The sequence below is a fragment of the Taudactylus pleione genome, unplaced genomic scaffold (genome assembly GCF_031769625.1).
Source record: "Taudactylus pleione unplaced genomic scaffold, aTauple2 ptg000479l, whole genome shotgun sequence".
Classification (NCBI taxonomy): domain Eukaryota; kingdom Metazoa; phylum Chordata; class Amphibia; order Anura; family Myobatrachidae; genus Taudactylus; species Taudactylus pleione.
In genome coordinates this window covers 49981-77702 of record NW_028284881.1, presented here as the reverse complement: position 1 = coordinate 77702, position 27722 = coordinate 49981, and the positions used below count along the sequence as shown (strand labels likewise).

At 40.3% G+C, this 27722-nt stretch overlaps 1 protein-coding gene across 1 annotated transcript in view; it reads right to left on the bottom strand.

Annotated features, from left to right (window-relative positions):
• Positions 1–27722, bottom strand: part of HIP1R (huntingtin interacting protein 1 related) — a 126657-nt gene that overhangs the window by 59277 nt on the left and 39658 nt on the right. The window contains exons 10-15 of the mRNA XM_088449254.1: positions 20833–20908; positions 20046–20189; positions 17186–17247; positions 16997–17069; positions 16219–16402; positions 7024–7112 (exon numbers count right to left, since the gene is read on the bottom strand). Coding sequence (XP_088305380.1) covers positions 7024–7112; positions 16219–16402; positions 16997–17069; positions 17186–17247; positions 20046–20189; positions 20833–20908 — 628 coding nt within the window. The remainder of the gene's footprint in view (positions 1–7023; positions 7113–16218; positions 16403–16996; positions 17070–17185; positions 17248–20045; positions 20190–20832; positions 20909–27722) is intronic.

Genomic DNA, 27722 nt, shown 5'->3' with positions numbered 1-27722 from the left:
GTCTTTCAGAGCAGGAGGTATATGTTGAACAAAGTGTCTGACTTGTAGATACATAAAGAATTGTGAATTAGGAAGATAAAATTTTTCTTTAAGAGTTTGAAACGTAAGAAGGGTGCCCCCTGGGTCAAAAATATCTTTGACTTTTGCAAGACCTTTAGTTTTCCAGACGAGGAAGTGGGAGTTTTCTAAGCTCGGGCTAAACATAGGGTTACCCCAAAGAGTGTTGTATTTTGTAGAGCTGGCGCTTCGGTTGAATCTCCGATTGATGGCCCACCACGTCTTGTAGGTGTCTCGGAAAATAATGTTCTCTAAAATTAAATTGGGGAGTTTGGGTTTAGGCGTGTGCAAAAGGGCACTTAGAGCAAAGGGAGAGAGTAGTTCAGTTTCTAGAGACAGATCAGTATATATATTATGTTCAAGACACCAATCTAACACAGCCTCTGAGAAGTTTTTCAGATCCGGGAAACCCAAACCACCCCTCCCTCTATTGCTTTTAAGCTTAGCCAAAGCTATTCTGGTTTTCCCGCCGCGCCACAAAAATTTGGAGGCTGCTTTTGCGTAAGTATTAATATCAAGTTGGGTAAGGGCTATAGGAAGCATTTGAATCAAATAAGCAATTTTTGGGAAGATTATACTCTTCAGGACCGCTATACGTCCCATTAGTGACAAAGGGAGGTCACGCCAATCCTCCAAGTGCTTATTGATTTTTGAGAGCATTGGGGAAAAATTACAGCTGTATATTTTAGAGGTTATTTCGGGAATGTAAATTCCTAAGTATTTTAGAGTGTTCTGCGATCTTATGAATTGGGAGCAAATTGTGGGTGGGATAGAAGAGGGGTTTGCTCCCAAATATAATAACTCAGATTTGTGGAAATTAACTCTATATCCCGAGAAGGATCCAAAGCGTTCAATGTTACCTAAAATTGCGGGTAGAGAAATATCTGGACGGGAGACAAACAGCATCATGTCATCCGCAAATAGAGCCAACTTGGACTCCACAGTTCCTATTCTGATACCTGAGAACCGCTCGTCTCTCCTTAGGGTGACCGCCAGAGGCTCCAGTGCTAATGCGAACAGCAAGGGGGACAACGGACATCCCTGTCTCGTCCCTCTGCCTATCGCAACAGGATGAGAAAGATAACCGTTGCAGGCCATCTTGGTTGTTGGACTAGCATCACAACTTCATCAAGGCCTTCCAGCACTCATCCTAACCAACGCTTTCCTTCCCATCTTCCCCTTCTGTGTCACGCCTGTCTGTCTGCCCCTCCCCTTAGAATGTAAGCTCTCACGAGCAGGGACCTCTTCCTTCATGTGCTTCTCTTTACATTTTCTTCTACTCTCTACTCCCCATTAGGGCACCTAACACGGGACCGCCAATTCCCGGCAGCTTATTGTGTGTGCTTTAATCACTATTTCAGCAATGTATATAAGTTGTGTCCTTGTCCTGTAATGTACTGTATGTTACTTGTTCACCCATTAGTTGTATGTACTATGTAAGGCGCTGCGGAACACTTGTGGCGCCATATAAATAAAGGATAATAATAATAAATAATAATAGCATAAATAGCAGAAATTAGATTTATAAAATTTTCAGGGAATCCAAAACGCCTTAGAGATTCGAAAAGATGATCCCATGTTAGCAAATCGAACGCCTTTTCGGCATCCAAAGAAAGAAGCAAAGGCGTCCCCTGGCTCCCCCTGAGTTCTAATCCCTGCATAATTGAAATAACTATTGGTTACTGAGTGTCTACCCATGATGAAACCAGTTTGGTCTGTATGTATTACTGATGGAAGACACAATTTAAGACGATCTGCCAAAATCTTTGTAAATAGTTTATAATCCGAATTTAGTAGAGAGATAGGTCTGTAAGACCCTGGTTGTTCAGGATCTCTTCCTAGCTTTGAGAGTAATTTAAGAATAGCCCTGTTAAAATAAAGTGGTAAGGAATTATTTTGAAGGATATCATTATACATTTCTAATAAAGTGTCTCCACATTGGGGAAAGAGAATTTTTAAATATTCTCCGGTAAGGCCATCAGGACCCGGAGCTTTATTGGGTTTGAGTAAGCGTATAGCTCTAGTGAGTTCCAATAACGTAATAGGGGTACTCAGACTTTCCGCAACTTCTTGACTGATTTGAGGTAAGTGTAGATCCTCCCAGAACCTATCTTTTTGTGTGTAGTCTGACTGTTTGCATATATATCTGAGTAAAACGTCCTAAGAGTTTCAGATATTTGTGCACCGGTGTGTATTTGATTACCTTCTTGATCTATTAGGGACTGAATTAAATTTGTTGTGCGAGGGCCACGTAACAGAGTGGAAAGTAGACGACCTGTTTTGTTGCCAAATTTGTGAAATTTAAAATCTGCTATATATTGAGATCTATCATGATAGTTCGACACAATGGAATCAAAAATCAATTTTTTATCCAGGTAAATTCTTTTCTGTATGGGAGAAAGTGTTAATTTGTATGCTTGGAAAGCGTCAGTTAGTTCCCGTTGGGCTTTATGGTAATTTTTATAGTAATTCCTCGTATGTTGCTTAACATAAGATTTTAATTCGCCTCTTATTACTGTTTTGGACGCTTGCCAGAACAGGGTAGGATTTGTAAGCCTGTGCTCCTCATTATCATTTTTATATTTTTGCCAGGCTGATTCCAGCATGGAGCCAAATGCTACTGAGTTGACCAAGTGCGTGGGGAATTTCCATTGCCTATAAGGACCTTTGTCTACTTCTTCCAGAATAGTGACCCGAATCAATGCGTGATCGGAAATACATATCGTCTCAATATGCGCCTCTTGTACCTTAGGGAAAAGATTAATCAAAATTAACAAATAGTCGATTCTAGGAAGCGAGCCGTGAGCAGCCGATAGGCATGTATATTCTCTTTCTAATGGGTGCAGCGTTCTCCATATATCTATAAGATCTAATTGTTGGTCAAAGGATGAAATACCTATTTTAGGCGGTTTAGTGGGGCGTGTCTTAAATGTTTGCCTGTCTAGAATTGGTGACGATACCATGTTAAAATCTCCTCCCACTATATTATTTTATATTATCGTTTATTTATATGGCGCCACAAGTGTTCCGCAGCGCCTTACAAGGTACATATCCAAAAAGTGACTTACAGTAAAATACAATACAATGAAGGACAAGGACATGGATAATATACATTGATACATAGGTGGCCATAACACCCACATAAGCAGCAAAGCATAGGCACCAAGTGTTAGGTGTCCTAGTGGTGAGTAAGAGGTAGATGAACATATAGTAAGGAAAAGCACAAGAGGGTAGAGGGCCCTGCTCGCAAGAGCTTACATTCTCAAGGGGAGGGGCAGACAGATGGGTGTGATACAGATGGGGAAGACAGGGAGGAGGGAGCATGTAGTCCTGGTCCCAGTAGGTGAGCTTAGTTTACTAAGAATTTTTTGAAAAAAAGATCTGTCATATACATTAGGGGCATAAATATTGCATATTTTGTATCTAGTACTATTTATAGTCACATCAATTATTACAAAACGGCCCTCTGGGTCTAGGACAGAAGAATGTATCACATAGGAGTGCCGTTTATGTAGTAATACCACCACACCTCTCGCCTTGGAAGTGAAAGAAGCATAGGCAAGAACTTTATATTGGAACATGTTCAATTTCATTTACCTCCGGCTCTAATAGATGGGTTTCCTGAAACATCAAGTCAACGTGTAGTTTGCGAATATATGTAAACACTCTTTTCCTTTTAATAGGCGAATGTAAACCACCTAGATTCCACGAGCCAATGTTCAGGGAGCCCATTGTGCAAGAGATAAATCAGGTCTCACACTAGTATCACTACTAAAGGTTGTCTCATATACCAGGTTGGAAGAAGTAAGCTTTGGTGTATTCTCAAAAATTGTGTGCTGCATGTTAAGTACATTATCCTCATCAAGTCTGGGGGAGTGGGGTGGGTTCGGAAGTGGAAAGAGAAGGGAAGGGGGGGGGGGGAAAGAAAAAGAAGGACGTTCAACAAATTAAAGACAAAAGAAAAACATATATAATTAACCTCCAAAGGGAGGTAATCTATAACTGATGCCCTCGGGCAACGCACTAGAACCTCCGACATCATTTGTACTAATACCCAAAACCTCAGGCAAAGAAAAAGGAAAAGAAAAAAGAAAAAGAGCAATATAACACATTATACTCCTAGCTTGCCACGACCCTATAATATTGGTGTTGACATTTACCATATATACTTCTAAGAACACTAACATATGCCACCCGAAAAGAAACAAGTATGAAAATTAAAGCATTTATCTCATTCATTATGCACCTTTTCTGAATATATTGAAGGTAGTCTCTAGGCATCCCACTGAAGAAGCAGAATGGACGGGTGAGGATGCTTGAACAGCGTTATCTTCTTCCGATAGGAATGCCATTGCATCTGCTGCCGTAGAGAAATCTTGATATGAGGAGCCATCAAACATCCGAAGGCGTGCAGGGAATAGTAGTGCAAACTTGCGCCCATCCTTAACCAGCCGAGAGCACACTGGATTGAACTCTTTACGGGCTCTGGTAACCTCGGTAGAATAGTCCTGGAACAAAAATAGCTTGGTATTTTCCCACACTAAATTGCGTTTACGTCGAGAAGCTGACCAGATGGCTTCTTTATGCGTGAAATTTAAGCATTTGAAGATGACTAATCTAGATCTATTCGAACCTGTGTCTCTGATAGGCCCTAGACGGTGCGCTCGTTCAATCACAAGATCAGAGCTAATATCACTCAGTCCCAACAACTCAGGAAGAGTCTGACGTAGAAAATGGAATAAGGCAGCTCCCTTGAAAGTTTCAGGAAGTCCTACTAGTCTCAGGTTGTTCCTTCTGGAACGATTTTCCAGGTCATCAATCTTGCTACATAATTGATGGTTCGATTTTTCCAGCGTTTCACATTCACTTTTAACAATTTGTATGTCATGGAAGTTGACCCCCACTCTATTTTCGATTGTGGTCACAAGTGTCTCCACCATTGTAACATTAGACTTAATGTCAGCTATAGCCTGTGTAAAGATGGTAGCTTGAACTTGCAGCATCGGACCCAGTGTGTCTTTTATAGCCTGCACCATTGATGCATAACTTATAGGCTGTTCAGGGTTAGAATGTGCAGGTTTAGTAGAGATCAAGTCGGAAGATTGTAAGTTAGAGTCTTTCACCTGCGGCTCAATGACAGCGGCCATAGTGGAATCCCTGCGTCTGTCTCCCCGTTGTTTCTGACTTGATTTTCCTGGCATCAGCGGAGGGAAGAATATCTCCATACAGTGGAGACACTCGGCAGGAGATATGTCAAATAAAGAGGGGGGTCGTAAACACCTAAATGGCGGTTAACATATGGTCGGGGTGGCAATGGAGTTGCAATATAGATCTAATCCATATCCTGCCAAAGGTTCAGGGCCTGCAGATTTTTACAACATGTCAGATAGTAATAGCGGGCCTGTGCAGTGTGTAGCAAACTGGGGCCAAAAGTAAGCAGCACGCACCAGATGTGGAGGAAAGGACTCAGCAAGAGTCTGTCTCGAGAGCTGGGAGAACAGAGAGATTAATGAACCTCCCGTCTCCAAATGTTTTGCTCGTGAGCCGCGGCCAGCGCACTGCTCCCAGCACTCTCCAAAATGGCGCCGTCATCTCTTCTCAGACCCACCGCAAGACACGCACTGGAGGGTAGCTCCGGATCCTGAGGATCACCGCGGGATGGTGGAGGTAAGTCGCGGGGGTATCACTGCAGGGTGGAGGGAGAGGGGGTACCTTAATGTGCAGCATGTGTGGCAGCCGTGAGTCCCATCTGGAGACGACCGGAAATCGAGGTCGCGGCTTGAAGTGTGCCTGGAGGCCGCAACCCCCGGCAGCGTGAAAACTCACTGCCTGATTCCGCGGACCCCGCACCTCCGATCGGGCAGTATATTGGTGGGTATGGTGGTCGAAAATCAGCCGCCAAGCCGTGGCAGGAGCTGGATAAACCTCTTGATCAGCGGGAGCTCAGGCTGCGTGCATCCATCTTTCTCAAAGGTCAGGCCACGCCCCTCAAAGGATAGATTTAACGCCAGATCGTTTATTTAAATTTGGCAGAAAATCCGATTCAAAATGCTTTAAGTGTAATCTGCCCTCTGGGAATTTTTGGCACTTACTATGGACTTGTCCTGTTATCGGCTCCTTCTGGGAGGAGGTCATTCGAATACAGGTATCCACTGGTGTTGCTTGTGATGTACTAACCCCCATAGTGTGCACACTGGCTGTGACTGAGGATAGCCTAGATAAGTATTTTACACAATATATCATTAATATGTGCACAATTGCAAAGGTTTGCATAGCCAGAACATGGATGGCCCCTTAAGGTGCAACAATAGGAACATGGGTAGCATTGGTAAATGAGACTGTGGCACATGTAAAATGTATCTATTTAACCAGGAAGGCTGAGAAAAAAAATTTCATCTTTTTGGGGTAGATGGCTAGACTCACCATATGTGCGGGGTGGAGGAGGGATGAGAATTGATGGGTTGCAGGTAGTCAATGGGGATGAAGCTGTGGGAGACTGTTAATACTCCTACAGTTCCGTATGTCATGGCTGATATATCGTTCGAGACTTGTGGGCTAATATCTCGGTATTTATGTATGAATATTCATTTGTGAATATGCGATTTAATAGAAACGCTGCTGGAATGTTAGGAGAGCATTTATTACTATTAATATTATTTTCATATATACCTCCATGTATTGCAACCGTTCTTATATATTTGCTTATGAGCTCATCATTTACAAAACTATGATGTCATTATACAGCTATGTCACATGAAATGTAATGTGTACCCAACATGTATGCTCTAATTTTTGTATTGAAATTCGTTATATTCTAACTTTTAATCGCCTGTAACCAATGTAAGAAACCACACATATATTTATGTTAAATGTAATGTATTTTTATTGTTTATTTTTCTGAAAAATGATTAAAAACTATTCATTCATAAAACAATGCAAACTAAAACAGAGGGAAAAATGCCCTACCTTCCGCAGGAGTCCTGCATGAACGTTGATGAGCTCACTGTGCTTATCTTTCAGTTTGTTGTAGCGTAATTCTGTTGCTTGAACTTTCTCTGGTAATAAAGGTAAAAGAAAAATAGACTTTGAAGTCTTACATCTGTTAATCTAACCAATATCATCTTAGCAATCCTTCTCACCCATTTTATATATGTGGTGGGTGTAACAGGGCTTTGAGCCTTGATGCAGTCTCATAGCTACAGGTTATGGAGCAACAAATGACAATGAAATGACTTGGCTCCCAGTAATAGGGCCCATACACCTACACGATCAGCTTCCGATCCGTTTTACATCCGATTACCCTGCAGTTGCGTCAGCACGTTTTTATTTTTTTCTTTGCGCAGGATCAGTTGTATGATTGATCGTGTGCCTCACGCGCTCATTAGGGAATAGGGACAGACAGTCATTGAAATGACTGTATTGTCACACGATGGATCGCATGAAAAAAAAAAAAAAGACATGTTCTGAACACGATACGATGGAACATATGTGCTGCACATATGACCATAAGATACGATTGAAGGACCCACGGGAGAGCGCATCGGATGTAAAAATGCACGATTTCCACAAGACTGAACGCACGTCGAGTCGAAAATCGTGTGATTGTCTAGAAATTGCGTAGGTGTTTGGGGGCCATTACTGTATGTGATTTCCATGATTTGTTACAGTGACAGAAGGAGAGAGAGTTCTATATGTAAGTTTTTCAACCCAAACAGTACAAACATTTGTTTCAGAAAATTACCCTGTTCCAAATTAACCACTTGTACTACTGTTATAAAAAAAAAAAAGATTCTATTACTCTGGTCCTTTGACAATTGAAAACAAGCAAAAAGGTATATATACACATAATGTAATATAAAAAGCATTACTGAATCCAGATAAGTAACCAATATATAATGCAATGCTGACACAAAAGAAAAGCATCTTGTTATACAGAATGCAATATTATAAAGCATATAAAACCACCAACAAGACTGTGTCAAGCAGCAAGTAATGACACATTGCAAAGACATCTTTGAGAAGACAAAAGTTGGAACACAGGAACGTCTGAAGGAGAGGGAATGTGGTATGCCTGAAACTTCCTGCAAGTCTGCATCAAGTTGTGTGGGGGCAGCCATAGGTATAAGGTACAGCGGCCTTTGTAAGAGTAATAGGGGAAATCTATCATCAATAGATAAGTGACAAATGTGTTCGTTCCAATGCCATTTGACACATATCGATCATCAACATGTATTGAAGCAGATAACGTACCGGAAATCCCTTTTGTCTATGGTCTCTGCATACATGTACGGATATCACAGACAGTATTCCAGCAGCTCTAATTAAAAATCAATCAGCTCACTTTAGCGTCTTATCGATTTATCACATATTGGTAGCATTACCTACTGGTATGTGTAGTGAGAGTTCAGCAGTGCCTGAATGAGCGCATCCTTGTGCATGCGCTGTCCATCTCCAAAATTAGATACTGTGGCTTTTCCAAATTCTTACACATACACTTTGGGGCTAGCCAGAAGGCATGACAGAGCAAATCATCACTAGGGTGATGCACCTTGGGACTTGCAGAGAAAGCCAGCTGGGGCAGTTTTGTCTCCCCAACTCAGACGGAAAAGATGTTAAAACAATTTAGCATTATTGATTCCTGCGTCACCAAGATAAGATGCTGTGGCGGGTGGGGGTGCTGCGGGTTAGCGAGTGGCTGTTGGTGCTCTGGTGGGTGAGGGGCTGAGGGTAACTTCCCACGGCTGCTGCTAACAGTAAAGAGTGGCGGACAGGAGGCAAGAACGGGTTATTACCATTTGGAAAACAGTAGTGGCAGGGGGGCTACTTCTACTACTTTGATCTATCTACCTTTACCTCCTCTCTACCCCCAGCATTGCCTGCCCTAACCTCCTCCTTGCCCCCAGTACTGCCCCAGCTGCTATCTACCCTTGTCCCATCCCTACCTCCAATACTGCCTGCCCCAACCCTCTCCTTGCCCCTCAGTACTGCCACAGCTGGTATTATCCCTTACACCCTCCCTACCCCAGCACTGCCCTGCTCCTAACCCACCAGCACTGTTGTAACTGCTGTCTGCACTTACCTCCACCCTACCCCCAGCACTGTCTGCCCTTACTCCCTCTACCCTAACTTCTCCCTGCCTTTACCACCAGCTCTAGTCCAACTGCTGCTTGCCTTTAACCCCCTCTACTCCAACTGCTACTTGCCCTTACCACCCATATTATGTGATGGGACACAGAAACAGTGGCGTAGTACCCTACATTTTTAAAGTGAGGGGTCCCTCGGACCCACAAATTTTTTCGCTTGGCGCGATCACTGCCCCCATTCTTGGCTTTGCCTTGGTGTGAGGAGAAAAACAAATTAATGCCATTTTCTGTAAATTCAAAGTCTTCAGAAAAAAAAAAAAAAAAGGTATAATTTGTTTGGGTACTGTATAATGAATCCTGAATATTGACGTTTGAATGTGACCAGCCCAAAAAGTGCCAAAATAGGCTCAGCAGCAAAGGGTTTAGTATTAAATCAACTGCCAGATACAGTTAGAGAATATTTAGCAATAAGAATGCAAGGAAATTTATTTTTTAGATATCTTCAACTGCAACACAGTGCAGGCTCAATTTGGGACCGATCTGCCTGCATTATCCCACTCCCCAGTTAAATTGTTACTGAGGCAGCTAGGCTCCTGGTGACGGGTCTCTTCTATATATGAGGATCTTAATTCTTGTTATATGCTGAGAATATTGGACCCACTTAAACTTAAATGGGAGAGAGACCTCGGCCCTCTCATGGAAGGGCAGTAGATCTTAGCTTCTACTAGGTGCACTACCCGATGTGGTAGATACCAACAGACATTACTATGTTCTACAAAGGGTCTATCATAATCTTGTTTCGCTATTCAGTTTGGGTCTGCGCATAGATGCAAACTGTCCAAAATGTGGTTCCACTGCTGCAGGATTTTGGCATATGCTATGAGAGTACTCAGGTGTATTTGCCTTTTGAACTACTGTTTTAGCAGATATTTTATCGACTGCCACTTTCCTCCCTCCGTTTGACCTTAGTTTCTTTCCATTTGGGTTAGATTTGGAAGAAACCCACGATCGGGTAATTTATAAATTTACTTTACATCGTACTTCTCTTGCCAAGGTGGTACTGGCACAAGCCTGGTTTTCTCACTAACCCCCTTATATACTAGCAGGAACTCTTTGGCTGCATACCATAAAATGTGGGACAGGTGAAACAAATTCCAGATTTGGGACTCTTGATGTTAGGCTGATTAGTGTTCTTCCTAGTGAGCAGTCCAGGTATTATCAATGTTTGTTACACCTCATTGTTTTGTAGGCCTACTGTATGCTTTCTTTTCTTTTGCCATATATACTTTGTTGGTGTTTGTGCAGAGGTTAGGACAGCAATGTGTATTATTTGTTTTTACTGCTATTAGGTGTAGTTATTTTGTATATTTTGCAATTTTTTCCTTTGAACCGGTATGCAAAGATTTGTGTGTTCATGGATATGTTGCCTTTGCAGCGGGCAGAGTATGTTCCTGTATATTTCTGTAGTTTGTAGGGCCCTCTACCCTCTTGTGCTTCTCCCTATTTTACTTTCATCCACTTCTTACTCCCCACTAGGGCACCTAAAACTTAGTTGCTTAAGCTCTGCTGCTTATGTGGGTGTTATGGTCGCTAATGTAGCAATGTCTATTATCCATGTCCTTGTCCTGTATTGTATGTCTTTGGTCAAGTATTTGTTTATATATTTTGTAAGGCGCTGTGGAACACTTGTGGCGCCATATAAATAAATGATAATAATTTGAATGTCTATGTATTTAAATGCAAATGTTTAAAAAAAAAAAAAGAAGTACTTAATTTAAAAAAAATAATAATTAAAAAAAAAAGCCGTAAAATAAAAACAAAACAGCTAGGAGGCCATGCCCACAATACATGCCCAATGGACAAAATGGTATTCATTAAAAAACATCTCAGGAAGGGCAGGACATTAACCGATTTTAATAAAAATTCTCTCTCGGGGCCCCATTTATTAACGAAGCAAAACCCCTTTAGCGCTCGCTAAAGGGGTTGTGTCATCATTTCTAGATGTAACAAACAGCAGTAATCTAAGATTACCGCTGTTTGTCACAGCATCGTTCTTGCCATCTTTAGATGGTAAGAGCGATGCCGTGCCCACTGATGGCAATGGGGACCTGTTGCTGCCTTTCAGGCTTTAGCGAAGCCTTCCAGGCACTGCTGGGTACCACTGTCATGCACATGCGCAGACAGACCTTCACGCGTATGCGCATTACACAGGAGCCACTCGTTGTCAGCGCTAGGCTGCCAGCAGCTGAGCGGAAGACCTCACCGACAAGGAGGAATTCGCTGGAGCTCGTCGGAGGGGTAAGTATTGGTAATCACCAGTGGCTTTTTCGTTTGTATCACCGCAATACTAAACGAAAAATGCAGCTGGTGTTCACCTTTGTTAATAAATGGGTCCCTCAAGTTTATTGGGAGCAAAATAGAAAAACAGAGAAAGTGGTCTACCCAAATGACGATCTATGCTTCTAAGGGCAGCTTCTTTGTAACAGCAGGATGTCAAAAACTTACATAATGATAGTCCCACACATTCATATCAAGGTATCTTTTTCAGTTGATACTTACAATTAAATTCTCACTCGTGTTCCCAGAAAGGTATCTTTATACTCCCCTGTTTGTTCCTTATCTTTTGGAAAGATGTTTGTTACCTCCATGTGAATAAATACTACTTTTTTTACTTGGAAGAGTGGTATTCTACATCCAGCCAGGGAGTATAAAGATACCTTTCTGGGAACGCAAGTGAGAATTTCATTGTAAGCGTCACTCCTTTTTAGTGAAGCTGTTACTTTATTACCAACTGAAACAGATACCTTGATATGAATGTGTGGGAGTATCATTGTGTACGTTTTTTACATCCTGCTGTTACGAAGAAGCTGACCTTAGAAGCATAGCTGGTCATCACAGACATCCCTGCGTTATCAAGCAGGATTGGTTTTCTGACAGCGCAGAAATATATATGTTATATGTTGTTTTTTGTCTGCATTTCTGTGGTTACCTTTGGGTGTGCCCACAGTGCATAGTTAACTAGCTGCCAGTCATTTTAGTGCAGGTGTATCTTCTCTTTCTTTATTCCACTGGTCTACCCAGATGCTCATCTGAGCAAAGGAAGAAAGACTGAAAGACATTCTAGCAGTCCACTGGCCCATAACAAAACCAGAAAGCTGTTGTTTCCATCTGCATCTAGAAGGTTAGGTGCTAGATATCTTTGCAGAAGGAGAGTCTCAGATGACAAGAATACAAAAACCACCTTGGTAAGTAAAGTCTGCATAGAACAGGAAAGATAGCAGAAACCCAACCTGAAGAGAATGCTTTTCAAATAAACCAAGGGCTAAAGTCTGGGCTAGGCTTGAGTCAGTGGAAACTCAATAAAACCCAATCCGACAGGCATCTGGGAGAGCTGAAAAAAGTTGAACAGGTGAAAACAAATAAATATTCTGAGCAGAAAGAATTCTGAAGCACAGATTATAGTGCCATTATATACATACTGATACTAAATCTATGCAAAATGGTCCAATGACAATATTTCTTGCCTCATCAAGTCATAAGGAAAAAAGTAGTAGTGTTCATGCACTCAGCTAATAATAGACTTCGAGAGTATCTAAAGGACTGTAGTAACTGAGTAATTCTGTTATTACTTACCATTACCAATAAGATAGTCCTTTGAATATAAAGTTTACATGAAGTGAACCCCTTAATTGTACTCCCACTGTAACGCCACTATACTCATTTATAAGAAAAAAAAGAAAAAAACAAGCAGTATACATGAAATACATATAAAATCTGCCAAGATAATAAGGTCCCTAAAATGACGGCGTTCTCCGACAAATATCCAAAAAACTCAATTAGAAAATATAACTCTGGTGATATTACACTGCTGGTAATACCGATGGGAAATCTGATAGGTACTACAAGGGGTGCATGTGTGCAAGTATAAATGGTCAGAAGGCACCAGGAAACACTGTATACATATGCAACCAGGGGATCCTGGTGTGGAACTACAAGTCTAACAGGTGCGTACACACTAGACGATTTTTTCAATGATGCAGGTTCCCGCTGGTCACATCCTTAGATCTTCCCTGCATGCAGGAAGATCTGGCAATCTCGTTAACGATTCGCTGCAGAGAGCTCAGTGTGTATGCACTACCGAACGATCAGGCGATATGGTTACATTATATAGTTAACGATCTTAACCACCAAACGATGCATGATATGTCGTTTGTTAGATTGCACAGAGTGTAGGCACGATATAGTTTGTCAAGGAGCTCCAGGAAGTTCAAGGGAAAACGTTAACATCGCATTTTTTGCAGGTCGTCTAGTGTGTAGGGGCCTTAAGCATTCTGGGAATTTTTATTCGACAGGAGAGATACAGTTAGCGGTTTTCTACTATAATACTTGTCCTCCTTCCTGCTCACCCATTACAATGATAACATACTGTCAAAAGTATTAATGCATGGCTGGCACTTCTATTATAAAGGTGGGAGGTATGACCAAATAACATTGAAAAAAAAAAAAAAACACCCATCACAACAATTTCTGGCTCTCTGTTCTTGATTGGATGCAATCCAGCACAGACTGTGCCCCACAGAAAAATAAAGTAGGGACAGACAGTATGGTACAGAACAGTTAACGACATGTTGCTCTCAAGCAGCTACAGAACTACAAGCACCAAACAAAATAGATGTATTAAGCAGTCTTACCACATAGTCCTGAGGCGTTTGTTTGAACCTATAAAAACACCATGGGTTGGTAGCATGTATGATGGGTGCTAAGTGTTGTTAATCGGAGGAGCAGACTGGCTGCACTGTCTCCTGAGGACAGAGGCTTGCTTTTCTCAGCAAAACGTGACAAAAATAGGGTAGTAGTCTTTAGTGACACCATAATGTTGCGTTACCCATTCCCATCTCCGGGAAAACACTGCACAGTAAAATCTAGTGCTGTGCAGCTATGTATGCTGATTGTTCAGTATAAGACTATCTGAAATATATTTTTCTCTCCATACAGATGTGTCCTCATACACCTAGCCTCAATAAGCCATGCAGTGAGTGTTGCCTAATGTGAGTGAGACACTAGGTCCCATGTGACTCTGCATTTGCCAAGCGTCTTTTTCAGGCGAAAATGTGTTTCATAGTATATCCTCGTTCCACTGCGTCTGTAAACTAAGCACAGTGGAACTTGGCGTGGAAAAAACTGTGGTCGCTGCATTGTAGCACTTTGTATACAGATTCAGATGCAGTCACACAGAGATATACAAGTGTTGCATATCTAATTAATCAGTGTAGTTTCTTGGTGCGTCTTAGTCGCATCACACTGAGGCTAAGACGCATTTTCACATGAAAAAGGCGTGACAAAGACGCTCGGTACAAGCAGAGCCACAAGGGACCTGGTGCCCCGAGAGGGGTTGTTTGGCATTAATGCAAGAACAGTGAATGAGGACACATCTGCTTATATACATACTGTATATACACCATGAATACTGTAATGGTTGGCATTGCTACCTCACAGCACTGAGGTCTTGGGTTCAATTCCCACCTAACAGTGTGGAGTTTGTATATTCTCCCCTTGCTTGCGTGGGTTTCTTCCGGGTTCTCTGGTTTCCCCCCACACTTTAAAAAATATACTGGTAGGTTAATTGGCTCCTAAAAAAAAAGATTAACCCTAGTGAGTATGTGTACACATGTGATAGAGAACATGGATAAGCTTCACTGGGGCAGGGACTGATGTGAATGGCTAAATATAGTGATGCAATCTGACAGAACATTAAAACCACCTGCCTAATATTGTGTAGGTCCCCTTCATGCCACCAAAACAGCCCTGAACAGTCGAGGCATGTACCTCTGAAGGTGCCCTGTATGTTATGTTAGCAGCAAATCCTTTACGTCCTGCAATAACTGGGACTTGTTTTTCCAGCACATCCCACAGACTGATATCTGGGGAATGCCCCTATTAGCTCTCTTTCTGTGCAGCTTACTGCCTGTGGTGTGGCCCAGTTACCAGCTCTGCAAGCAGTGTGACTATACAGAAGCGAGGCTAAGCTGTTTCCGCCTCAGCTCTCACCTCCTTGCAGTCCCAGGGAGCTCCACAAAGCTAGTGAGTGTTAACTATAAAAATTATTACAATAAACAAAGAAGAGGATGTTTATAAGTTATAAATACCTTCTTTGTATTATTCTAATCATTTTATATAAAATCTCAGAAGTATGCCTACATTGACTCCAGGTCTGACACTCAAATGCCCCTTTCAGTAGTGGACAGGGGTCAGCATGGGCACTCTGACCTGTCGCAGCAAGCTGCCATGCACTGTGTGTTCCGACACCTTTAGCCAGCATTAAGTATTTCTGCAATCTGTGCTCCGCACACGCATCTATAAGCCTTAGGTGCCCATAACCCTGTCGCCGGTTCTGCGGTTGTCCTTCCTTCGACCACTTTTGGTAGGCACTAAACATTGCATACTGGGAACAACCCTCAAGACCTGTCATTTTGGCCGTTTTCAAAGTCGCTCAGATCCTTATGCTCACCCATTTTTCCTCCTTCCAACACATCAACTTTAAGAACTGAGTGTTCACTTAAAGCCAATATATATCCCACCCCTTGAAATGTTCCATTGTAACAAAATAAACAATGTTATTCACTTCACTTGCAAGTAATTTTATGGTTATGGCTCATCGGAGTATCTGTATATTTTAATAATTCATAATGCCCCCCCCCCCCGCTATTTATTTTCAAGCTTTATCCTACAGTAATTTTGAATCACATTGCTTACTTCAAGTCTCCTGGAAAATGCTAGTAAAATCTGTATAGTATAATTAACCCTTAGCATTTTTGTACATTTTCCAAGAATTGCGGACAGAGGTGCTGAGCAATTTACACAGAAGAAATCATCCATTGATTAAAGGATCACTATTGCTTTAGATTAGGGGTGAGTGGGTTCGGTTTTACTCGGATCTTTTTATTGGCTATCGCCGAACACGTGTCTTGGATAGCGAATGAAATCGAGCCGAAATTGCGGTAAAGTGGCGATAAGAACCGAGTAAAACCGAACCCGCTCACCCCTACTTTAGATATAATGTTACTTTATAAGTACCTACTTTCTATTTCTCCATAGAGCACATTAGTTTTGTCATTTTCCTGCTTCTGTTTCATTAGCCTCTCCAGCTCGTCCCTCAGTTGCTCATTATCCACTAGCGCTTTCTGCTTCTGTTTGCGCTGCTCCTCCACCTCCGCTTCTAAAGTGTTAATCTGACCTTTCAGCTGCATGATGTACTTCTGGGCCTGTTACAAAGTAAATACATGCAGCACACAATTATACGTCATAACAGTTATCAGTAGCATCTGACAATTGATTTGAATCAATAGCTCAAAATAAAAAACAAAACAAAAAACACCACGATAAAAACAACAGGCACAGCCCTAAGGTATGTCCACACAATATGTATAAGAAAAGTCAGTAGTTAAAAATAACTTTTTAAAATACATACATTCAGGAATGTTTGGTGCACACACCCTAATTCATCAAATGTATGGAAATGTGGTAAACTGCTCTGACTGACTTGGTGAATACAAAACACGAGCTCTCCGGCAAGCATATAGATGATGTTCTAACTGAGAAAACTAATTGGTAATTTAGCAATAAAGAGCCCAGTTACATTGGAGAGCAACCAAAGCAGCAGGTTGGGAGTTTTCAACATTTTAAAGTTTCTGTTATATTCTATCTACTCTATCATGTTTAGCAAATGTGTCCTTCAATTTGTTGTTAATATTATAGGAGGTTTAAACACAATATATTATACCATATACAATTTATAAATTGAGTTCTGAGTAATACAGTAAAAAGCAATGTTCAGCCATTCGTCTCTATATCCTCACTTCTAATTTTATTTTCTCCAATTCTGAGCGCAGCATCTCAATTTCTTTTTTCAAGTTTTCTATTTGAAGATCCCTTAAATCAATAAAATTACAAGATTAATATACTGTTATAAGAAACACCAGAAAATTAGTAATAAATCTGAAGATTGAACAGGTGGCACAGAAGAGGTTAATGAATACAATCTCTACCTGTCATCGATCATAAGACCATTTGGAGGACCAAACGTTTGTTGAAAGATGTCCTCTACGACCTAAAAATAAGTAAGACATTCAGGTATATGGTCATTTGATATTTGTGAACATTTTCTTGCCGGCACCCAAGAATGAATGAATGAATGAATATTAATTAAATAAAATAATACATATTCTCTTATGCAGTGATTAACAGTGTCTAAAGAAGTATAAAAGCGTTAAAATAAAGACATTATCCTATTTACAGGTTTCTTTTATAAAAATATTGTGCTATACAATCAATTTAACAAGAATAATAGACAATTGAAAAAAATCCCATGATAACACTAAGTACCATATTCCTCCTGTTGAGATATCCTAGGAAAATGTAAGCATACCAATTGAAGTTTATTTTTCTGGCACTAAAATATTTCACAATACTGTACAAATAACTTTAATACAGAATGATTAACAAACAATAATGAAAAAAATATTAACAAGCAGTAAAAAAAAAAAAAAAAAAGACGATAAGAGGATTCTAATCACTAGATTAAGTAACTTGGGGGAGAGCTGATGATGTATTAGTTACCTATAAACTTTTATGATATTTAGAAATATTGAGTGCTTGAAGTCAGTCAGAACAGCAGAGGTAGAGCATTCCAGAGCACAGGTACAGAGAAATGGTGATAAGGTAGGATAAACAAGTCAATAGAAGGTTGGTGAGAATGGGTAGAAAAGTAACCAGAGATAAAAACATGTTGGAGGGTGCAGTACTGCAGATGGCTGTGCATTTTAAACACTGTATCCTGGATGAAAAAGGCAGTCTAGTGCAGTGACTGGCAGTATTAGCGGCACTATTAGTAAAAAAAGATCAGGCTGGCAGACACATTCCAAATAGATGTAAATTACACCAAATTGGTTAATGAAAAGCCAACTATTAAGGGGATTACAATAGTTGAGGCATGAAATGATAAGCACATGCATTAATGAAGATATTTAAACAGAGCTACAGGAGATGTGTTTAAAAGGTGAAGAGTAGATGATTTTGCAATAGACTGAATAAGGGGAATAAACAATATGAATGTAACCTAAATTTGAGATCTGGTGTTTAGGAGTGATAGTAGTGAGTCAAAGATCTCATCTCCACCCAAATAGAGATTTGAAATGTAGGTGTGTTCAAGGAATAAGTTTAATTCTGGACTGTACAGATGTAGTGCATAAAGCAGGGCTCGACAAAACCCGGAGGCCAGGTCGCCATGGCGACCAGATTTGGCTGCCTGGCGACCAGATTTTCAGCAACCCCCAGGCCCTGTAGTGCAGACAGCGAGTGCGGTCCACACTACACAGTAACAAACACACACCGTCGGCGGCTGGATGTTTGTTATAGCATCTGATGAGAGTCAGACAAAACTCTCATTGGCTGCTGCGTCGTTCACGGAGTGAGCCGGCTGGAACTCACTCATGAGCTCCACCTTCCGGCTCACACCGCAGCAGGTGAGGTCTCTCCCATAGTGCAGACTGGGCCTGGAGGAGCGCAAGTGCTGTGTGACTCTGTAGCGTCAAGCGTCTTTTTGTGCAACTTTTTCCCTGCGTCTTATTCGCACAGCGATGTGAATATGACGCACAAGCAGCTTCAGCAGATTCAAATTATATGCGGCATGCCAATATTCTGTGAGCGACTACGGCTGTATCTGCATGCAAAATGCTACGTTACAGTGTCAGCAACTGACACTCTAACGTAGCGTTTCGCATGCTGATGCACCCACACACAGAACATAGGCATGCCGATATGCATGCCGCATATCATTTTAATCAGCAGAAGCTGCTTGTGCGTCCTATTCGCATCTTTATGCCTCTTGGTCAGGACTCCCAACTATTTTCTTCTGAGAAGGTTATTACACCTCAAAGACAGTGAGCAGGGCTCTCTTGCTTAACTTGTCGATATTCAGAAGGTAGACAGTCAGAATTGTGACACCACAATTTCGACACGGTCATTAAGGTGACAATTGATATGTAGACATGTATTAATGTTGACACGGTTAAAATGTTGACACGTTCAGAATGTCCACATTTAATATGTCAACACCAATATGTCAATGTATGTTTTTTTGTTATTTTAGCCTTACCCTAAAAATCAAACAAAATATATGTCGACATGTTAAATGTCAACATCCTTGATGTGTCGTCATTTTAACCATGTCGACATAAATGCATGTCTACATAATGTCAATCTAATGATAGTCGACATTCAGAAGCTGTCGACATTCTATCAACCTTCTGACTGAAAAGTCGACCGGTTAGCCTACGGGACAATATAAACGTATTATGGGGAAGCAAATACATTTAACAGCACCTCTTAAATGGAGAACTATCCTAGTAGTCTAGAAAGCATATATTAATATGTATATTAGACAAAAACAAAGAAAATAAAAATATATAGGAATAGAGTCCCATTCAAGTTTTCAAACACAGGAAGGACATGAATGAGGAGTAAAGTAACAGCAGCACGTTAGACACCAGATGAACTTGATGTACTACACCATTAATGTGGTAGGAAATAATTTTGAATATAAAAATCATGAAGTTACTATCACATTATCCTCTTAATTGAAACTGCAAACACAATAGTCAATTTAGGTGATCATTGAGGTTTAAACCCATCAATGGTTTAGCATATAAATTGCAATAAATTAAAATTGTTAGATTAAAAATTTATAGAACGTAAGAAAAATATAATCGCATACATGAGAAAACAGTACAATAATAGGTCTAGCTTGGTGCAAGGATTATTTAAATACACTGATACTTCATTATAGCAGCCTATTATAAAACAGGACCAATATATATTAAACTCACAAAATGCACAGACATCATTTACCTGCTGCTCCACAGGTTGCACATTGCTGATCTCAATCAGAGATTCAGGCGGCTGCTCTTCTTCCTCTGGAGTTTCATTGGCCATGACAACTACAGGCTTCACATGTTCCTCTAATGCGGATGCTCTCAAGAAGTTGGGAGGCTTCTATTAACAATAATACAAGCATTGATATAATTTCTACATAATGTTGTAACAATATATTGCTTAGTGTTCCCTACCACAGAAAATCATTAGTAACTGGAACACTGAAGAAAGGTTATATATGTAGAGAAAGAGAGAAAATTAGGTAATATCACATATACCGAGCAGAGAACGGTTAAAATTAAATAGGGTCCTAGATATATAAATATACTAAAGGCTCATAAAAACTAAACGCAACAGAAGAATATGCATTTTACCGATGCTTGCCAATTTCAGTTAGTAGGACCACTAAAGTATAATACAGTCAGTCCAAGTCTAAAATGACCGACATCTTTTCCAGTAAGCTGAAGTGTGGTTGATTGCTACATACTGTTACCAAGACAATTCTATATATGTTCCATCTCCAAATATAGTAGCCAGAATATCCTAGAGCATCAAATACATATCGTAAGAAAGATTCAGCGTCGTTAACACCTTGAGTTGCCCGTCCCTCACTAAAATTCTCACTACAATCAGAGAACAGAGTGAATATATTTCATTGTAATAGAATGAAAGAATGTTCTATACATACATTTTGACCTCACTTTACTGCAATCTTATTTGAACAACTGATACAATTGCAAATGTAACAATGCAGCACACTTACATCAGGAAGGCGGGGTATCTGAATAAGCCTTTTGAAGTACAGCATGTCAGAAGCTCGTTTAAAAAAATTTTTGAGGCTGCAGAGAAAACAAAATGTAACTGAAAAATATGTTTAACAAATGTAGAATGACCATTGCACATCAGCTCTTAGTGCACTACTATTCATTGAACTATGAATAAAATGGAGATGGGGTGACACCAAAACACATCACTGCTAGTGGCCGACTGAATTCACACTCTCTTGTATGTCTATAAGATACTCTTTTCCTAGTTACGTATTGAAATGTTAAGGAGTAGAACTGAGCTTGGTTCAGACGGTATATTTGGGCTGTCTTTCCTGTTGAGTGCTCAGAACATGAGAAGGCAGCTTCATTAGCAAGTGTAAGAGAAGGGGAATCAGTGGTATCAGGCTATTGAAACCCAATTCTTCACAAGGGAATCAGGGATAAGTAACTCCGAAACCTTTCCTGGTAATGCCAGGATTCTAATTAATCCTGTCAGTACGCTGCCATCTGGTGATCCCTGGTAGCACAGCACCACAGCCTAGCTGAAAGCGCTATATGACTGCTACACTCAGGTTTGAATACTCTGCTCCTGGAGCCATATTCAGCTTGATGGGGGCACAAGTGCTTGGTACCAAGTCCTGGCTGTATTTTCTGAGGGAGATTTAAAGATAAGTCTCCCAGCCCACAAAAGGTACAGTGTTAAAAGTGAGAACAGTCTAAAAGTAACAAAATAAGTGAAGCGACCTAGATTTATTAAAAAGAGACAGGAGGCTGGTTTATCCCCTGCCAACAGGTTTGTCAAACTGTCAAATGTCCCATGTATAATGTTTGTACATTTTTAAATCAGGTACAGTTTATGATTTTTCAAGAAAACATACAATAGACAAGACACAACAAATATAGAAACATAACATGTCAGAACACAGTAGAAAAACACAACCATCAAGTGCTTAGCATTAAAATGGCATATTAGAATGTATATTGAAAAAGAAGAACTATTACCTATATCAAACATGTAATTAAAATTGGCAAAGAAAAACCAAATAAGGAAACTATGGGCCTGTTTCAGATTGGTTTGCAAATACCATTACAGCTGTGTTCACTCACAGATCGCAATAGTGAAAATATGCTAATGTATCCAAAGCCTCCCTCTGCTGCCTTCTCATATCCATCCGATGATGTACACAGCATAAACATCGAGGCATTACAGGCGACCACCAGCCTTCTAAGACTAACCTACCAAAGACACAGCTGGTCCCAAACACTAAGAGGGCTCTCCTGCTGTGATCAAAAATGCAGTGGCTAATTTATGCATGCCTATAAAACAGTGTTTAAATGTTCCTGACATGCCTGCGTTTCATCTCCCATTACCTCCCCCAAACGCTGACTACCTGTCACTCACGTTGCCATTGAAACCACTGTGTGAGCGTAATCGCAATATAATCGCTGCACGTGCGGTTTACACACATGCACAATGGCTAACAATCTTTCAATCTGCTTAAACATCTGCATTTTCTTACAAATCTATGTTCACAATTCACAATACAATGCTAGCTGAGCAGGTTCTTCCCCAGGGCCCCCTTAGGTAACATTCAAAGACTCCATAAAGCAGGTTGTCTCCCATACCTAGATTGATACCAGTGTGACTAGAAATAAAATAGGATTTTTGGTCAACTTACCGTTGAATCCTTTACTCTTAAGTAGGCTGGGGAACATTGGACAATGGGGATTGTAGGTTGGAGCTGGAGCTTAAATTAAATTGTAGCTTTAAATCTTAAACTCTACCCCCCTGCAATCCCACAATTCTATTACTTCTTTAAAAGAGTCCAGAGAAGAGTAGCAGGAAACCAGTGAAACTGTTAGAACAACTAAACAAACCAGTAGGGAAAAGACCAGTCAAGAACCAAACACCTCGCACAACTGAGCGTGAGGGAGGGATCGCAGTGTTCCCCAGCCTGCTTAAGATAAAAGGATTAAACGGTAAGTTGACCAAAAATCCTATTTTCTCTTGCAGCAAGGCTGGGGAACACTGGACAATGAGATGTTCAAAAGCCACCCTGAGGGCAGGGAACGCTCAGGCAGCCTGACCGGAGAACTGCATGCCTAAAATGGGTGCCGCCGGAGGCAAAAAACCACCCTGAAACGTAAGAATGAGTTAAAGTGCGGACCGGGGATCAGATAGCCACACGACGGACTTGTGCTGCTGAAGTCCCACCTCTCGCTGCCCATAAGACCGCTGCCACCCTAACGAAAGGCGCTGACACCCATTCTGGAGGCACCGGAATAGGTTTGAGTAATGACTGAGCGGATCCAAAGCGCAAGGGTCTGCTGAGTAGCCAGCCAACCATGTTCCTATGCATCACAAAGAACCCGAAGAGAACAGTCCGGCATACCAACATATCCAAGGGAATCTGCAGAGCTAAGCCCAAATAGCAGAGCCAGATCATTCCAGCTCCGGGAATTCGCCAAAAAGAGGAATATATCCGAAACCAGTCAACAGAAATTATTCAAGTCTCCTGCACTCCAGGACTGCAGCCTAGTTCACACTCTGGAGCACCACACCATCAGATATACAGAAAATAGAAATAGGAGCGATTCCAATGGCGCTGTCCTTTTGTGGGGATCCCGTCTAGATGTGGCTTGAATTACACCAACCCCAACTATAGAACTCCGATCCCTAAATATACGGGTAATATTAAAAACTATCAGGAGAGATCAAGGAGAATCCCTACAACAAATAGGGTACATAGAAAGAGAGAACTACCGATATATGAGAGAAGAAGGGAGGAGTTTAGGCCCAATGATTATCTTGATCAAAGGAATTCCATTAGGAATACAACTGAAAAAGGGTTTAGAGAAGATTTTAGGTCTAATGGGCGGTATGATCAGAGGAATCCCAGTAGGAATAAAATTAAAACAATGAGTGATAGTGATGGATGGAGAGATAGACAGACATGATGCTTTAGAAGATGAAAATCGTTTTTTAGGATTGAGCCCAGAACCCCAATATCGACAATAACTAAGAAAAAACGGGGAAAGAGGGGAGGTGCTAAGAAACCACTTAGAAAGAAGAAAATAAAAATACATAAACAGAAAAATGATAGGGTCTCTGATGAAAATGATCCCAATATTGGATAGGGATGATAAGGGTATAATTAAAATTTATAATCTGAGTCAATACCAATTGAACGAGCATGAACAACAGATCCTAGAAAGGGGTCTTAAGTTCGCTCCATCTAGTCGTATTAACGAGTTTGAGGTGTATGTGGACTTAAATAAATTTATAAGAAGATTGACTTTAAAAAGATTTTTTAGTGATCGTCTTGAAAGCGATTTAACTATAAAGGATAATGATAATTTTTCTGTGTTTAAGAAAAAATCCACGTTTTATCCTACCCACAAAAAGGGTTGTTTTATTGAATTGTTTGAACATCTAGTGAAAGGAGATCTAGAGAAAGCTGAATTTAAACCGATTAGAAATATGAACATTACAAAGGAAGAGAGAAATGCTATAAGAACCCTTAGAGAAAATAAACAGATTATCATCAAACCCGCTGGTAAAGGGGGGAGTGTAGTGATTTTAGATACAGAGGAGTATAATGCTGAGATTATCAGACAATTGTCTGAGGATTCTACCTATAAAAAGTTGAGAGGAAATCCCGCCAATACAATTATTAAAAAACTAGAGGTGTTCTTAAAACTCTATACATCGAAGAAGATCATTACTGAGACTGTTCAGCAATATATTCAGATTGACACACCATCTATACCTGTGCTGTATATCCTACCAAAAATACATAACAGGGTAAAAACCCCAGGACGACCTATTGTAGCGGGAACAAATTCAGTTTTGTCCAACCTTTCCCATTATTTGGATCATCTTCTACAGCCCATGGTACAGAGGACTCTCTCCTATTTAAAGGATACAGTCTAAATTATTAAAGAACTTACTGATATAGATTGGAAAACAGGATATTTATTAGTTTTCTGCGGACGTTACGTCCTTATATACCATCATTAGTCATCATCGTATAGAAGCAATTAGATTCTTTCTAAATAAGGAAGATGTATCAGAAGACTATAAGAATTTTATAGTGGAAGGCATAGAGATGATTCTTTATAATAATTTTTTTTGGTATGACAATACGTTCTACTTACAACTGGAGGGCACAGCCATGGGCACCAGGCTGGCACCGAGCTATGCCAATCTATTTAAGGCATGGTGGGAGACACACTCTGTGTGGAGTGGTCACCCATTCGGAGCCAGCCTGGTGACCTGGCGACGATATATAGATGATGTCTTTTTCATTTGGAGTGGCGATCAAGCATCTTTGGACTCCTTCTGCACATATCTTAATAATAATGAATACAATATCAATTTAACTTTTAATAGCAGCATAGAGAAGGTGGATTTCCTGGATCTCACAATATATGTTGATGGGGAACAACTAAAGACTATGAATTTTGTCAAAACTACCGATTGTAATTCATTCATTAAGTCTGATAGTAACCATCATTACAATTGGTTAAAGAGTATCCCCAGCAGCCAATTTCAACGTATAAGACATAATTGTACGGACATGGAGATGTATAAACAGCAATCAGAGATACTTAGAGGACAATTTGTATCTAAAGGTTATAATGTGGAATTGGTTGATTCAGCAAAGAAAAAGGGTGAGGATCTGGATAGAAATGAAGCTATTTTTAGAACTAAACCACATAAGAAAACTGAGAAAAATGGGGATTCCCTTTATAACCAAGTATAGTAATCAATATAAAGAGTTAGAAACCATTATTAGTAGACATTGGAAAATCCTCACCAATGATCCTTTGTTAGAAAAGCATATTGAGACACGACCTAGGTTTGTGTACAGAAAGGCTCGTAACATCAGGGATAATATAGTAAGAAGCGCCATAAATACTCCAATGAATATAAATAACATTAAATCAAAAGGTTTTTTATAGGTGTGGTGTGTGTAGTATATGTAAAGTTTGTAAAAGCAATGAGAGCAAAATTACTCATTATAAATCAACTCAAACTAATAGGTCATTTATTATAGATAACTTCATAACTTGTAATTCTAAATACTGTGTGTATTTACTGGAATGCTCTTGCGGGAGCCAATATGTGGGTAAAACCACTAGAACAATAAAGAAGAGACTCGCGGACCATGTGAGAAATATCAAAAAGGGATTAGAAACACAATGTTTCCCTTCACTTTAAAAACACACATGCATGTAAGATAACTGATTTAGTCTCTTTTTGTGGTATTAAACTGATAAAACCCAACTGGAGAATAAACGATAGGGATATTAGGTTGGCTAAAGTTGAGATGCAAATGATATATACACTAAAAACATTGATACCTAGAGGCCTCAACGTCGACTTTGAAACCAAATGGTTTTTATGATTTTTATCTTATTTATCATTATTTATTGCTTAGTTTGTTTATTCTAATTCATTTATTGCTCCGTTTATTGGATTTTATGTTCCGCTTACTGATTGATTCCTTTATCTTTTTATGTACTCATCGTTACTGGGAACTGAGCGGCTACAATATGTAGCAACGGACTAATCCAAAATGGCTGCTACTAAAACGCTAGAGGCCGATCATGATTTAACATAATGGACCTACGAAAAATGGCTGCTTAGGATCACTAGAGGTCCAACGGATATTGGCGTCAGATCATAACCGGAAACGGATGTCACATGGTGCACGATGTGCGTTCCAGCGGCACACGCGATGGGAGACTGCCGTGAGCCATTTGATATGCAGCGCCAAACACGATGGGAGGAATCCTAACCACTATTTGTGGTATTCATTAAATGTGGACTGGAATACGGATGTGTAAATATTATTGTGCTTTATTGTGTATTGTGTGCTGTTCGTTTTTTATAATGTTGCGATTATTCATGAGTGTAATGCCGTTAGGTATTTTTTGCTATGGATAGATAAGTTTTTTTTATAATTTTTGTTATCAGGAGCTATGTTTTATTATGTGCCTGTTGCTCCACATTTTATTGTTTGCTTTGAACTTAGCCCCGCCCTTATAGGATGGATAGGTTATAAATATCCTTTTATGAAGTGAACCCCTTACACCCTGAGGAAGGACTCAGGAGGTCGGAAACGCGTTGGTGCTTAAAAGGGGGACTACAGGATCTGGAGATTGCTTTTTATATTCCCATACCTTTGGACCAGTCGTTTTTGCTACTCATTCCGGGTGAGATGCAATATTTGCGACTGAGAGCATACCTCTATATGGTGTAGTGTTGCTATTTTAGGAGTAATATTCGATTGTTGCTTTGTGGATTATTTTTTAATCCTTTTAAATTTGCCTTTTTTTGGAATAAAATACATGGAGAATATCCACTTGTATGGTGAATTTTTCCTATACTGAAGTTCAAAGAAACCTTTTGAGGAACGTCCATATTTCTATTCAGGTGAGCGTGGTCCTAATAGGGCAGCCATCTATGTTGATTTAGTTGCAAGATTTTAAAAGATACCTTTCAAGGAATATATCCCTTTGTGTTTAGGTGAGCAGAAAGGATGGTTTCCACCTATGCATGATCAAATACAGACTGTGTGTGACTAATAGTCTCTCTCTTTACGGGGTTGGTGTAATTCAAGCCACATCTAGAGACGGGATCCCCACAAAAGGACAGCGCCATTGGAATCGCTCCTATTTCTATTTTCTGTATATCCAAAACCAGTGTTGGCTGGAATCGTAAAACCTCTACGGAGAACTGCCCAATCTTAATGGAAGACGAGCAAAGGTGGCCTTCAAACCCTAAATACGGAACTATGCCGAGGGAGGCAATAACCATAATGAAGACCAGCTTCCAAGCAACTAACTAAAGATCCAGTGAATGCAAAGACTCCAATGG